At 38.4% G+C, this 14,710-nt stretch overlaps 1 protein-coding gene across 4 annotated transcripts in view; it reads left to right on the top strand.

Moving 5' to 3' along the window:
* Window positions 1–14,710, top strand: part of cped1 (cadherin like and PC-esterase domain containing 1) — a 163,451-nt gene that overhangs the window by 89,287 nt on the left and 59,454 nt on the right. For all 4 annotated transcript variants that reach the window (XM_062982353.1, XM_062982354.1, XM_062982355.1 and 1 more), the window contains one exon: window positions 1,252–1,420. In XM_062982353.1, the coding sequence (XP_062838423.1) occupies window positions 1,252–1,420 (169 nt within the window). The remainder of the gene's footprint in view (window positions 1–1,251; window positions 1,421–14,710) is intronic.

The following is a 14,710-nucleotide window of genomic DNA, read 5'->3' as shown; positions in this document are numbered from 1 at the left end:
GACAAAAAACAACAGGAAAAACTCAAGTTGCAATTAGGACCTCAAGATTGAACTTCAAAGACTCTGGCAGAAACCAGTGCAGGTGGTTCCGGTGGTGATCAGCACATTGGGTGCCATGCCAAAAGATCTAAGCTGGCATTTGGAAACAATAGACATTGACAAATCACGATCTGCCAACTGCAAAAGGCCACCCTACTGGGATCTGCACACATCATCCGAAAATACATCACACAGTCCTAGACACTTGGGAAGTGTTCGACTTGTGATTTTTTGATACGAAATCCAGCATATCTATCTTGTTTGCTGTGTCATAATAAAATAATAATAATAATAATAATAATAATAATAATATTAATAATAATAATAATAATAATAATAATAATATCATCATCACCACCATCATCAATAGCCCTGCTCTGGTCTTCCAGTCTCAGGACTGTGGCTTCCTTGATCTGAGTCTATCCACCTGTGGTCTCATTTCTTTTTCTGCTGTCTTCTACCTTACCAAGCATTATTTTATTTTCTAGTGGGTCATGCCGTCTCATGTTCAAAATACATCTCAGTTTAGGAATCTCAGCTTCTAGATACAGTTCAGGCTTGATTTGCTCTTGAACCCATTTATTTGGGGTTTTTTAACAGTCCACTATATATGTAGAATTCTTCTCTAGCACATTTCAAATAAATTGATTTTCTTCACTATTTTCTTCATTGTCCAGCTTTCACAAGCATACATACATAGAAATAGACAATATGATTGCACGGACCATCTCTAGTATCAAGGATCTTGAAAGCAATTAATCCTTCTTATATTATGCCTGAGATGCTGTTCTCACAGACTGACCAATGGAACTATAGAACCACTGAAAATATTAATAAGAACAAAGGGGCAGAAGGAAAGATGCCTAGACTTCATGCATGTGTCATATATGACTATTTATAAAGAAAATGTGGGGGACATGAGAGAAGCCTCCCACAAGGATGGTAAAAACATCAAAACATCCGGGCGTCCCCTGGGCAACGTCCTTCCAGACGGCCAATTCTCTCACTCCAGAAGCAACTCCGGTTGCTCCTGACACGAAAAAAAAGAAAAAAGAAAAAAGAAAATGTGAAAGATTTTGAAACCAGAGATTTTATGTTCTGTGATACCTTTAAAATGCACTGGAATGTATACATACAATATATATGTGTTAGGTATATTTTCACTTATATTTTGTTTTTCTTGTCACCTCCACTCCTCCCAATTTCTAACAGTGCTGCAAATTATCCACTTGGACTTGGAATAAACAGAGTAAATATTCTGGTAACAGATGTGTCTCAGTCAGTTCATGAGGTTGTCAGCATCTACAGAATCATCGTTTTTCGAGAAGACCGTCCCAGTTTGCCACTATTTGATGACTTTATGGTGTGTGGTTTTGTACAGGTACTTTTTCATCTTTTCTTTTTTTAAAAGAATGAAATACATACCAATGGATGCATAACAATTCTGGTGTTCTGTTGTATATCAGTATATCTTTGTATCTTTCCTCAGTAGGTACAAGTTTTCAATCTTCCACTTTCAGCAAAACCTTTTCTTTCTTGCAGTCCACATTTTTCAGTTCCAATCTTTTGCAAATGCATTTTCATGCACATGTGAATGACTGCAGGTGAAACTCCAGCAGAACTTGAAAGTATCATGGAACAAGTTTTTTTGTCACTCATAACATATAATCTTCATAGGATATTGAGGGGACAATGCAAGTATACATCATTGAATGAAATAGATGCATTCTTAGGCACTGCTTCTTGAACAGGCACTTTGGTGTCAGAGGCAGAAATAACATGGAAATAATAGAGATAGGTTCCTACAACACACACAAAAAAGAGTAACAGCTTGAACATGTTTTTGCAAACATTTTATTCCAACCTAAAGCTATGTACAGGTGGAATGGAACAACGAGGTCAAGTGAGCTTTGTATGATTTATTTAAAAAATGGAATTGCCTAGAAGCCAAGACTTCTTCCAAAACTGGATTTAGGGATTACACTTTCTTTCACTAGCTTCAACTGTTCTAACCCTTTTGGTGGTGAAAGCTGTAAATCTATGCTGTCTCTAGTCCTCCTTCATTTCACCATCCTCACAATGCTCTTGTTGCTTTTTTTTTTTTTAAATGGCTAGGTAGACAAAGTTCAAGAAAAGGGAGGCAGGGCAGACATTAAAAGACTGTAAAATTATTATTATTATTATTATTATTATTATTATTATTATTATTATTACTATTATTATTACTATTCTTAATGTTATGGAGCCCCCGATGGCGTAGTGGACTAAAGCCTTGTGACTTGAAGGTTGGGTTGCTGACCTGAAGGCTTCCAGGTTCGAATCCAATCTGGGGAGAGTGCGGATGAGCTCCCTCTATCAGCTCCAGCTCCATGCGGGGACATGAGAGAAGCCTCCCACAAGGATGGCAAAAACATCAAAACATTCAGGCATCCCCTGGGCAACGTTCTTGCAGACAGCCAATACTCACACCAGAAGCTACTTCAAGTTTCTCAAGTCGCTCCTGACACACACACAAAAAATTATTAGGTTTATTTATATCCCGCTTTTTCTCTTCACAAGGAGACTCAAAATGACTAAGAAGCTTCTTTCTCAGATATTTTGTTAACTGAAATATGACTGTACTGTTATCTGCTTCAAAACAATAGAATAACTTGTAACATCATTATTTTCATATTTGCAGAAAACTCATTACTCCATAACTTGGTTGAGGGGCATTTTTGCTGAATTTTTAGCTATATTTTAATAATACAAAGGTAATGTGGAAATTGAGCCCTTGGTGTTGCAGCAGGTTAAACCACTGAGCTGCTGAACTTGCTGACCAAAAGGTCAGTGGTTCGAATACTGGGAGCAGAGTGAGCTCCAACTGTTAGCCCCAGCTTCTGCCAACCTAGCAGTTCAAAAACATGCAAATGTGAGTAGATCAATAGGGATCGCTGCGGCAGGAAGGTAACGACGCTCCATGTAATCATATCAACCACATGGCCTTGGAGGTGTCTACAGACAATGCTGGCTCTTTGGCTTAGAAATGGAGATGTGCACCAACCTCCAGAGTTGGACACGATTAGACTTAACACCAGGGGAAAACCTTTATCTTTAATATGTTGGCTATTCCAACAGGCTTTTGGAGAATGAATTTCTCATCCCCATGATAGATTCTGTACTGGTGACCATCTCATATTTGTTGCACTTTACCATGCTCTATCAGTTTGATACAGTTTGGTCCACCCCATCCCAAATTGCTCTCTCATTAAGTTTGCACTTTAGCCAATTACCTTTTCTCTTCTGTTTACAAAACTCATTCGGTGCACTCTACCCAGTTCGTTTTTATGACTCTTACCCTGGTGTCTAAACCATGTTTTACTATGGTCACCACTTTATTTTTATGATTTTATTTATTTATTTACAGTATTTATATTCCGCCCTTTTCACCCTGAAGGGGACTTAGGGCATATTACAATGAACATATATATGGCAAACATTCAATGCCATCAGACAAACAACATACAGTATAGACACACACAGAGGCAATTTTAACATTTTCAGTTTCATGAGGGTATGCTTGATTCCGGCCACAGGGGGGGCTGTTGCTTCCTCATCCACGATTGACACTGAGTGCTGTACTTCCTCATTCCTTTCCACGTGCTGCTGGCAATTTTATGGTGTTGTAAATTCGTTAAATTAGCCTCCCGCATAAAGTGTATCTAAGTTTCCTAGTTGACAGCTTGCTTAGGTAAACAGCAAGCTGGGCTATTTAATGGTCGGCGGCTTAACCCAACCTGGGCTTCGAACTCATGACCTCTCAGTCAGTAGTGATTTATTGCAGCTGGTTACTAGCCAGCTGCACCACATCCCGGCCCGATTTTATTTTTATGATGTTAATTGTATAAATTTTATATTGTGTTGTATTTCTTTTTTGAGGTGTTTTATCTTGTTTATTGTATTACCCGGGCTTGGTCCTATGTAAGCCGCCCCGAGTCCCTTTGGGGAGATGATGGCGGGGTACAAAAATAAACTATTATTATTATTATTATTATTATTATTATTATTATTATTATTATTATTATTGAAATAGTACATTTACATATTAGTCTGTAGTGCTCTCTGTAGTGCTGTCTAGGAATTCCAGATAATATGGTTAAAGACTCCAGTGTGAATTTTCATGAAACCCATTGCCTGACCACCAAGAGAGCACTGAGTAAGGCAAACCAGTTGTCTAATTCTGTATAAGGCAGTTTCCCATCTGCCTAAACTGTCCTTGAATATAAATGGCTCTTAGTTGTATGAATTGAGTAGGTAACTTGATTAAAATGCATTTTTGAATAATTGGTGACTTTTGTTTACAATGCACTTCAGTGACAGCATTTCTTTCTCTTGGAATTCCTTAATTGCAAATGTGATCACTTAGGAAGGCCTTTCAAAAAGAAAATACAAACAAGATCATCTGTGTGGATTTGGAGCATCTGTCAGGATCTTTAAACATGCCATTATTCCCTTGGACACATGAGGTCTTGGGGATTGTCTTGAACAGGAGTCTGTTCTGTATTGCAAAGTATTTTGAAAATGAATAACTTCCAAAAGCAGATTGTCATCTGGATAGGGGCCTGCTGTTGAAATACAAGATTTTTTTAAAAACCTCTCTCAGTGCCTAAATATTCATCTGAACAATATTTTGTATTAATGCAAATGGAGGCACACCACTGTAGTACCTTACAGGCAGATAAAGCGATTGAAAATATCATTTAAAATATGTTGTCTCAAATCTGAGATATTTCAGATGAGAAATTCTCTATACCGTGAATATTGCAGAGACGGGGCAATTTTCTGCTTGGGAAGTACATTGCTCACACTGGCTGGGTTTGCCTGTGCCAAAGATCAGAGACTTCCATGCTTTTTCTTTTAAGTAACCAGACACCTGTTCTAGGAGCAAAAGGATAAACGGAGAGCAAACGGATGGGGTCTTCTTTAGACACTTGACTAGGCACAACTGGACTCAGGCAGAGGAAGGAAAAAGGTCAAAGACAGTGGCGTGGTCTTTCTCACAGCGGGGTTTCAGTTGAAAGTCCAGTCCTGAGACTCTTTTCTTTCAACTCTAATCCCGTTAGGATATTCAAGTTTCACTGCAAGCCGATACCGTGATGAAGGTTACAATACAAAGGGAGACCCTGGGATGTTGTTTCCAGTCTGCCAACAATTCTCATGCATTTGAGTAATCCTGGATTAAGTTCAAGGCTATTCAGCAAAGAAGTGTGCACTTCCAAAGCTGCGCGGCCCCTAAGAGTACCATATTATTATTATCTCTCTCTTTTTTATAGTGCCCATAATATCCTCATTAAAAGTAAATTAGTCAGGAGATAAACTGTTGAGCCATGATGGCATCTTAAAGGGCTGGGGTTTCCTTTTGTTTGCATTGTGCCATTTCATAGGGCTGCATTTCCTGTAAACTAAGAGGTTCCGAGCTTCAGTTTGTGTCAGGTTGACAGGGCTGTATTTAAAATGGATTTCTGTCTCAGGAAGGAAGAAAAATTGAAATTATTACTTAGAGCCAATGGATCTAGCATCATGTTTCAAAGAATGTTGTTTTTGCTGTATCAGTGACACCTAAAATGCAGGACTGGGATCCATGGATTGAAGACAGTGAGGAATGTAACTATCATGCAATGCTCTTTAGAGGTTTTGGATGTGAGAACATGAAATTTATTCTCAGCATGTGTCTCCAAACCAGAAAATGATCCTGAATTCTGAGACACTGGGAAAATATGGGTTGCCTAGTTGCTGTTTTTAAATGCAATTGCTGTTTTTAAGCTCAGCTAAAATTATTTTTCTGTGAATAGTTACTATTACAAAAGAGTAGGGCACAGAGTAAAAAGAATAAAAGATGCTATACAACTGTTGGAGAGATAGTCCACCCCGATGAAGAATCTGATATACCTATAAGATAAAGGTAAAGGTTTCCCCCTGACATTAAGTCTAGTCATGTCTGACTCTGGGGGTTGCTGCTCATCTCCATTTCTAAGCTGAAGAGCCAGCATTGTCCATAGACACCTCCAAGGTCATGTGGCCGGCATGACTGCATGGAGTGCTGTTACCTTCCTGCCAGAGCAGGGCTCGGGCTGTGGCGCAGGCTGGAGAGCAAGCCAACTGTAACCAGCTGCAATGAATCACTCTGACCAGGAGGTCATGAGTTCGAGGCCCGCTCGGAGCCTGTGTTTGTTTGTCTTTGTTCTATGTTAAAAGGCATTGAATGTTTGCCTATTACTGTGTAATGCGATCTGCCCTAAGTCCCCTTCGGGGTGAGAAGGGCGGAATATAAATGCTGTAAATAAATAAATAAATAAATATTGATCTACTCACATTTGCATGTTTTCAAACTGCTAGTTTGGCAGAAGCTGGGGCTAACAGCAAAAGCTCACCCCATTCCCTGGATTTGAACCGCCAACCTTTTGGTCAGAAAGTTTAGCACCACCAGGGGCTACCTGTAACATAGATGACAATTTAAAACATTTAAAAGATGCTAAAGTATTACCAACGTTAATCTTGAAGACTTCTAGAAAAATGTGTTTAAGAATGTTTAACTGAATAATTTATTTATTTTATTGATGAGAATCATTCCAATTGATTTTTAAGATATCTTTTTCCAGATAATTAATTAAGTAACATTTTACAAGAGGTGTGTCCCTTTCGTTCTCTCTCTTCCCTCTCCCTTTCTCTTTCTCTGCTTTGTCTTTTAACTGTACTATTCTTCGTCTCCATCTCTTAACTTGGGTAACAAGATCAAAAATGGCCAAAGTTCTTTTGCATACATGTGCCATTTGCTAATAATAATAATAATAACTTTATTTTTATACCCCGCCTCTATCTCCCCAAAGGGGACTCAGGGCGGCTTACATGGGGCCAAGCCCAAATAAAAACAATAACAATATAAAACACAACAATAGACAAGAAACATGCACAATTATAAAAAATTAAACATTACCCAATAAAAATAAATGACAAAAACTTAATAAAAACATGGATTAAAACAGAGAGGTTGTAAAAATAGATTGGGTAAAGTGAACCATATAAATATTGTAAATACAAGGTGACTGATAAAGTGCTGCAAATTCTAGGATTTGCTAGTCCTTGACTTGATTTTTTTCATAAGAAAAATTGACAGTCATCAGGTCAGAATACCTGTGTTTTTTTTCCTTCAGCAATATTAATTTTATAAACAGTGGATTTAAGCAAGATGTGCCATGGACTTTATCACACAAGGCTGATAATGTGCAATTATAGTAGCATAAAAGCTCCTTTGAATGGAACACAATTGAACAGAATACAGTACAGGCAGTCCCCATGTTATGAACAAAATAGGTTCTGTAGGTTTGTTCTTTAGCGAAATTTGTATGTAAGCTGGAACAGGGGGTTGGTGCTGAGCTCCATTTCTAAGCCAAAGAGCCGGCATTGTCCATAGATCTCTCCAAGATCATGTAGCTGGCATGACTGCATGGAGTGCCGTTAACTCATTTGTTTACACAGGCAAAAATAAATGTTTGTGTCTATGTATGAGAACAACTTGGTTGCCAAGTTAGATTTTCTGCCACTGTTTCCTAGCACCCTAAAACCTCCCTATACTTGAGAATGGTGAATGTTTTTCTATAAATGATCACAACTGAATGAAATGACATCAGCAGACTAGTTTCATTACCAACCTGCATGCAGGAAGGACTTACTCCATTTGTCACTTAGCTAAATTCGCTTTAAGCCTCCCCCCCCTTTAAATAGCTTTTGGCTTTTCCTTCTCTGTTCTTATATGGATGAGGCACTTACAATTACCTGTGATCTCATTCTTCTTTATTTCTCATGTCAGGCAAGTGGTCTGCATACAGCATTTCAGATATTTTTCATGAATATCTCCTAATTTTCCTGCCTTCTTTCTTGCCCCTTTCCTTTGTGTGCCTTCTTTAGTGATCAATACACTATCAGACATCCAATTCTAGCAAGATTAATGAGAGCTAAGAAAATAGAAATATTTGATCCTTGAACTGACAATAATGATCCAGATTAAAAGGATTTAACTAACCTTTCAATAGGTTTCTGAACTCCTCGCCCTTCATGTTTGATCGATTTATGAAAGCTGTGAATATTTGGAACTAGTTTTGGACATTATCAGTTAAGAACATATTTTCCTCTGATTAGTAACAGTAGAGGACTGATAATAATGAAGAAAATACCGTATATACTCGACTATAAGCTGACCCGAATATAAGCCGAGGCACCTAATTTTACCACAAAAAACTGGAAAAACCTTGACTCCAGTATAAGCCGAGGGTGGTAAATTTCAGACATAAAAATAGATACCAATAAAATTACATTAATTGAGGCATCAGTAGGTTAAATGTTTCTGAATATTTACATAAAGCTCAAATTTAAGATAAGACTGATCAGCTCTGAACAAATCATTATTCTCATCTTCTTCAATGTAAATGTGCTTATGTATCCTTTTAATAATAATAGAGGAAAATAATACATGTAATAATAATAATAATAATAATAATAATAAATACATGTAATAATAGAGTAAAATAATAAATGCAATAATAATAATAAGATCAGAGTGAAATAATAAATGTATTAATAATAATAATAAAAATAGAGTAAAATAATAAATGTACCATATATTCTCGAGTATAAGCTGACCCAAATATAAGTCAACCAGGACCCTCACCCAAGTATAAGCCGAGGGGGGCTTTTTCAGTCTTAAAAAGAGGGCTGAAAAACTAGGCTTATACTCGAGTATATACAGTACCTAGTTACTACATATGTCTTGGGTTCAAATCCTAATGTGAGATTGCTGTTATATAAATAAGGGAAGAGACGCTTTCCTGGTTACTAACTCAGCTAAACATTTTTATCTTTAATATACGCTTGGGGAAAGTGTGGCAAGGATATTGCTTCCTTCTTGTTCCATTCAAAACAATGTGTGAAAGTTATTTTTTTGGGCTACAACTCCCATCATTCCCCAGCTAGCATGGTCAATGGCAACATGCTGGTTGGGAAATTCTGATATCTGTAGTTAAAAAAATGTTTAACATTTTGAAAGCTACAGCCGCTAAGCAGATATTATTGTTTACTGCACATCTACAAAGAGGCCCATCTGAACACTCTGGTTAGATATTAGAAACCCATTTACTCAAGATGCAAGCCTAGATGTTTGGACTTCGAGTATGTAATTTCTTTCTGCCTGTGGGTTTTTTTTTCCTTTCCACTTTTAAAACTACTGTTTTCAAGAAGCAGATGTCATCCTTTGGACGAGTATTAATTTCAGCCGTCCCATCCCTTTCAGTTAATTCGTCCTCTCTCCAAACGAAGCCCTGTCTATTAATTAGAACATGAAGTCATTGAAACCTTTTGAGCCTGTCCCAATTCATCACTCTTGAACTCCGCAGACAATGGGAAGTGGCCTGCCGCACTTAGCCCTTGATGATGTGCACAATAAAGGTGAAAAAGGATCCATCGGTATGGAAGGTTCCTAAGTGTTAACGGATCATGAAAATTGGCAACAACTGTTTTGTTGAGTATAGTAATCTGCAAGCGGAGAGTGGATAATTTCACAGTGATGAGCGCTTGGTGCTTGAGCCGTGGCCACATTTGCCTTTCATGTCATTTGGGCCTCTCCAACGAACTTCGGGAGAGAAGAAAAGCTAATGCAGCTGCCTTTGTTAATCAGGCCTATGGGCCAGCCTCTCCAGGAGGCCGGCAAAGACAGATACACACTGAGACACACAATCCTTTCTGATTAACAGTGAAAGCTGGTAAAGTTACCCTCTAAGCCTGTCTGGTCCATCAGTCCTAGAAATGTAATTTGGATGATTATCTGCATGCCCATTAAACCTTGTGACCCACTGCTGGTCTGTTTGAAGCTTGCCTGCTTAAACTTGCTAATAGGAACAATAGCAGGATTAGCTCAGGGGTTGTGAAATAAGAGAGCAGCCACCAAAAAAAGGAAGAAAAGAAGATGACGAAATGGATGGAAGGAAACTTTTTAGTCCGGTGTCAGACAGGAGTACTGAAAGGGGAGGGTTTGTTATTTTTTTTTTTAATCATTTATGTGTCCCCTTTCTTCAGTCCTTTAAGATGCTACATATTACTCATCATCATAACTTAAATCACTCTGATGCTAAGTTATTGACCAATAATTATTTGGTAGTGGGAAAGGAAATGGGCTATTAGAACTAGAGCTCAGACCACTTGCTTCTTTGGACTCTAATTCCCAGAATCCCACAGCATGCATTTCTGGAAGATACTCTGGTTTAGTGATTCTTGGAGCTGTCGGCTGTGCAAAAACTTACCTGGGTTCTTTAAAAAAATATAATGTATTGATTTCTTTACACAAACAATCTAATCCCCAATCAAAGTAATATACATTTTTAAAATGTATACATTTTTAAAAGGGCAAAGAGAAAAGAGAAAAAATATAGTGAATAAAACACAAGACTAATTCTCTAAAAAACCCAGATAACCAAAACACCTAACTCTAATGCAAGAAAGAAAGAGTATACTGTATTTTATTTTATTTATTATGTATTACAACATTTATATCCCACCCTTCTCACCCAACAGGGGACTCAGGGTGGCTTACAATAAAACACACATATAAAAACTGTACAGTACATTATAAATCAGATTAAAAATTATTAGCTTACATCAACATTCATAAACACATTCTAAAATACAGATATACCATTCTACCATTACAGATCCATTGTAACAATCCTAAACTTTTCCTATTTCTAACTAGAAGTCAACCAAGACTTTTTTGTAATTTGTTTCAGTCTTTCTTGTGATGGTTCCTAAAGAATGCTTGGAATGAAATCCTCAGCTTGCTTACTTGCCCACAACCCCAAGTGAAATAAATTGGATTTTAAAGCCAGATATGTTTTGGACTAGCATAGTGGTTTCGACCAGTCTGGCAAATCATCTCACATTTTTGTTCAGCATAGCTGCATTATAAATGTCTCTTAAAAGTTTGTAGGAAACCATAGGAGGTCAGGTTGTGCTCAGGCTGCTATAAAGCAGCAGGGAAGGCTTTAAATGGAAATGGAAATAAAATGGATGTCATACTAGCATGAATAGAAACAAGGTCAAGACCACCACTGAGCTTTCTGTTTTCCAGTTATGGAAAAGTAGGCACCAAACACTTTGTGACAATTGAACATTTTCTCAAGTGTGTGACAAGCAAAGCACTGTTTGATCTCAGTGACCCATGTTAGATGGATAGATAGAATGCACTGACCACAACACATGTTTGCACCATAATTTGTTGATTTGAAAACAGACCAGGTCAAGCAGGAGACCATCCAATTTGAGAACTTGGAAAATACATAGATTTTTGGAGACACATAGTCTGTGTCTCTATTACCCTCCAAACCAAAATCATCTAACAAATTTTTAGGATTGTTCGGATTCCAGTTCAGCAGAATCATAACTACATGCTTCAAATGTAATCCACTTTAAGGACTTCATCATATTGGTAAATTTACCTATAGTACAACTCTTTCATCACAGTTAGGGGATGGATCCCAACAGATCCCATCAAATGATGTAGAGCATCATAAGAGAGAGCAACAAGAGGCTTACCGTGTTCTCGTTGCCTACAACCAAAAACAAGTCATGCCAGACTAATCTGATCTCTTTTTTCGATAGAGTTACGAGTTGAGTCGATACAGGGAATGCTGTGGATGTAGCCTACCTAGATTTCAGTAAGGCCTTCGACAAAGTCCCCCACGACCTTCTGGCAAACAAACTAGTAAAATGTGGGCTAGACAAAACTACAGTTAGGTGGATCTGTAATTGGTTAAGCGAACGAACCCAAAGGTTGCTCACCAATGCATCGTCTTCATCATGGAAAGAAGTGACAAGTGGAGTGCCGCAGGGCTCCGTCCTGGGCCCGGTTCTGTTCAACATCTTTATTAACAACTTAGACGAAGGGTTAGAAGGCACGATCATCAAGTTTGCAGATGACACAAAACTGGGAGGGATAGCTAACACTCCAGAAGACAGAAGCAGAATTCAAAACGATCTTGACAGACTAGAGAGATGGGCCGAAACTAACAAAATGAAGTTCAACAGGGACAAATGCAAGATACTTCACTTCGGCAGAAAAAATGGAAATCAAAGATACAGAATGGGGAACGCCTGGCTTGACAGCAGTGTGTGCGAAAAAGACCTTGGAGTCCTTGTGGACAACAAGTTAAACATGAGCCAACAATGTGATGCGGCAGCTAAAAAAGCCAACGGGATTCTGGCCTGCATCAATAGGGGAATAGCGTCTAGATCCAGGGAAGTCATGCTCCCCCTCTATTCTGCCTTGGTCAGACCACACCTGGAATACTGTGTCCAATTCTGGGCACCACAGTTGAAGGGAGATGTTGACAAGCTGGAAAGCGTCCAGAGGAGGGCAACTAAAATGATCAAAGGTCTGGAGAACAAGCCCTATGAGGAGCGGCTTAAAGAACTAGGCATGTTTAGCCTGCAAAAGAGAAGGCTGAGAGGAGACATGATCGCCATGTACAAATATGTGAGGGGAAGTCATAGGGAGGAGGGAGCAAGCTTGTTTTCTGCTGCCCTGCAGACTAGGACACGGAACAATGGCTTCAAACTACAGGAAAGGAGATTCCACTTGAACATTAGGAAGAACTTCCTCACTGTGAGAGCTGTTCGACAGTGGAAATCTCTCCCCCGGACTGTAGTGAAGGCTCCTTCTTTGGAGGCTTTTAAGCAGAGGCTGGATGGCCATCTGTCGGGGGTGCTTTGAATGCGATTTCCTGCTTCTTAGCAGGGGGTTGGACTGGATGGCCCATGAGGTCTCTTCCAACTCTACTATTCTATGATTCTATGATTCTATGATTCTACAGGGACGAGCTACGGAAGACCCTGAGCAGCAATACTTTCCCCTGTGGGGTAGGAAAGACATTGGTGATAAAGGATTGGTGATAAAACTGAAGTTATCAATTTTAATTACATTTATCAGGAGATGGTTACAACATTGACAAACAACAAGAATTAATTGAAAGGAATGCATCAATCTAGACATGTGTGCAAAGAACCACAAGACAGAAAGCAGCTTGATCTCTTCAAGGATTTTCAGTCGTATAGATGCATGTAGGTTTCCAACCCAGTTACATACCTGAATTGAATTATTTCCTAGTCATCTCTCTACCTCCCTCAAAGACTGGTGAAGCTTAAAAACAGGATTTAAATGTATAGGTCACCAACTGAAGACCCGCAATAAAGAAGGCATACATCTGAAATCATTTTGCCATGACTTTCCTGACATTGTGTTAATTATCATTACAATACACATAAATTTTGGTCTTCTAGCACCATATGTTTTCCATGTGGAAATGCTTTTCCTGTATGAGACCCATAGGTCGCCTGGAGTAAAATAAATCAATATCCTGCAGACGGGAGTGATGACAGCATGGCAATGAGCAACATTGCCACAATTGTTTCATTTCCTTGCAATATATATTTGCCACATGTAATCCTTGTGCCTCTGATTTATTAGTTTTTCCCGTTCTGATATACCATAGCTGTTGCTAGAACAGGCCTAGGACATTTTAAAGAAGGTTTTAATTAATTAATTGTATATCTTAAAGCTTTTTTTCCCCTACCATTCTGCTAAACTGTCAAGCACTGTGACACAGGCATAATGGCTTCTCTGTACAGGCAGAAAATCATACTTTATGTGTTCATCAGCTAGTGATGATGGTGATTTCCATAGCAAGATGTGGTGGTAGTCAATGAATTTTATTTCCATTATTAAAGGAACTATCCAAGGTGCTTAAGTCGTTTCATGGCTAAGGTTCAATATCTTGGCTATCAGCACTAATCTGTATACTACAGTATCTGTGCATATAAGCCATTGTGGAGAAACAGAAAAGCTCATGCACATAGCAATGTACAAGGCATCAGAGATTTGGACATCTATTATGGGCTTAACGTTCCATTCAGCACAGCTTAAGATTGATATGTTTGGTACAAGTGAGTGTTAGTTCCACAACAAGCTTTTAATTTTCACCCCTCAGTGACATGGTTTTAAAAGGATGAAAAGAATAGTGTGTTCAGAACTAATATTGTGAAACAACTCTTGTTTGATTATAATGTGAAACATATTCAACACACTTGGCATCAAAGCAGGTAGCTGCACTGGGATGTCATGGCCATGTAACAGCAATATTCAGAACTATAATGAATCCTTCATTGGTCCAATCCCAGATGATAAACTTCAAAATGAGCTCCAAGACATCTCTCTCTGAAGGAGATGGAAGATCCATGAACCATGGCAACTCAGATTATCTCTTTCCCATCCTTTGGTTTATCTTGGTACTTGGTATTGAATAGTGAGGTGGATAAAACTGGGTCAGGCCAACTCTATTCAGCTCACGCAACTAAATTCCCATAATATATGCTAGATTGGATCTCACATTATAATAATTCATGAATAGATGCATTCTTATTATGATCCCATCTGATACTTAAGAGTAATAAGTATTACAATAAAAGAAAAGAATTACTGGAGACTTGAGAGATAAAGGAAGCATGCAGAGAATATGTGAAAACATATACACTTATAACACTGAACCTTTTGTCAAAGGTTCTATCTGTTTTTCCCTCGAAATAAATGTAATTA

Source organism: Anolis carolinensis, chromosome 5 (assembly GCF_035594765.1).
Source record: "Anolis carolinensis isolate JA03-04 chromosome 5, rAnoCar3.1.pri, whole genome shotgun sequence".
In the NCBI taxonomy this organism is placed as follows: Eukaryota; Metazoa; Chordata; class Lepidosauria; order Squamata; family Dactyloidae; genus Anolis; species Anolis carolinensis.
Note: the sequence above shows the minus strand (reverse complement) of the source record. Positions and strands in the feature narration are given on the sequence as shown.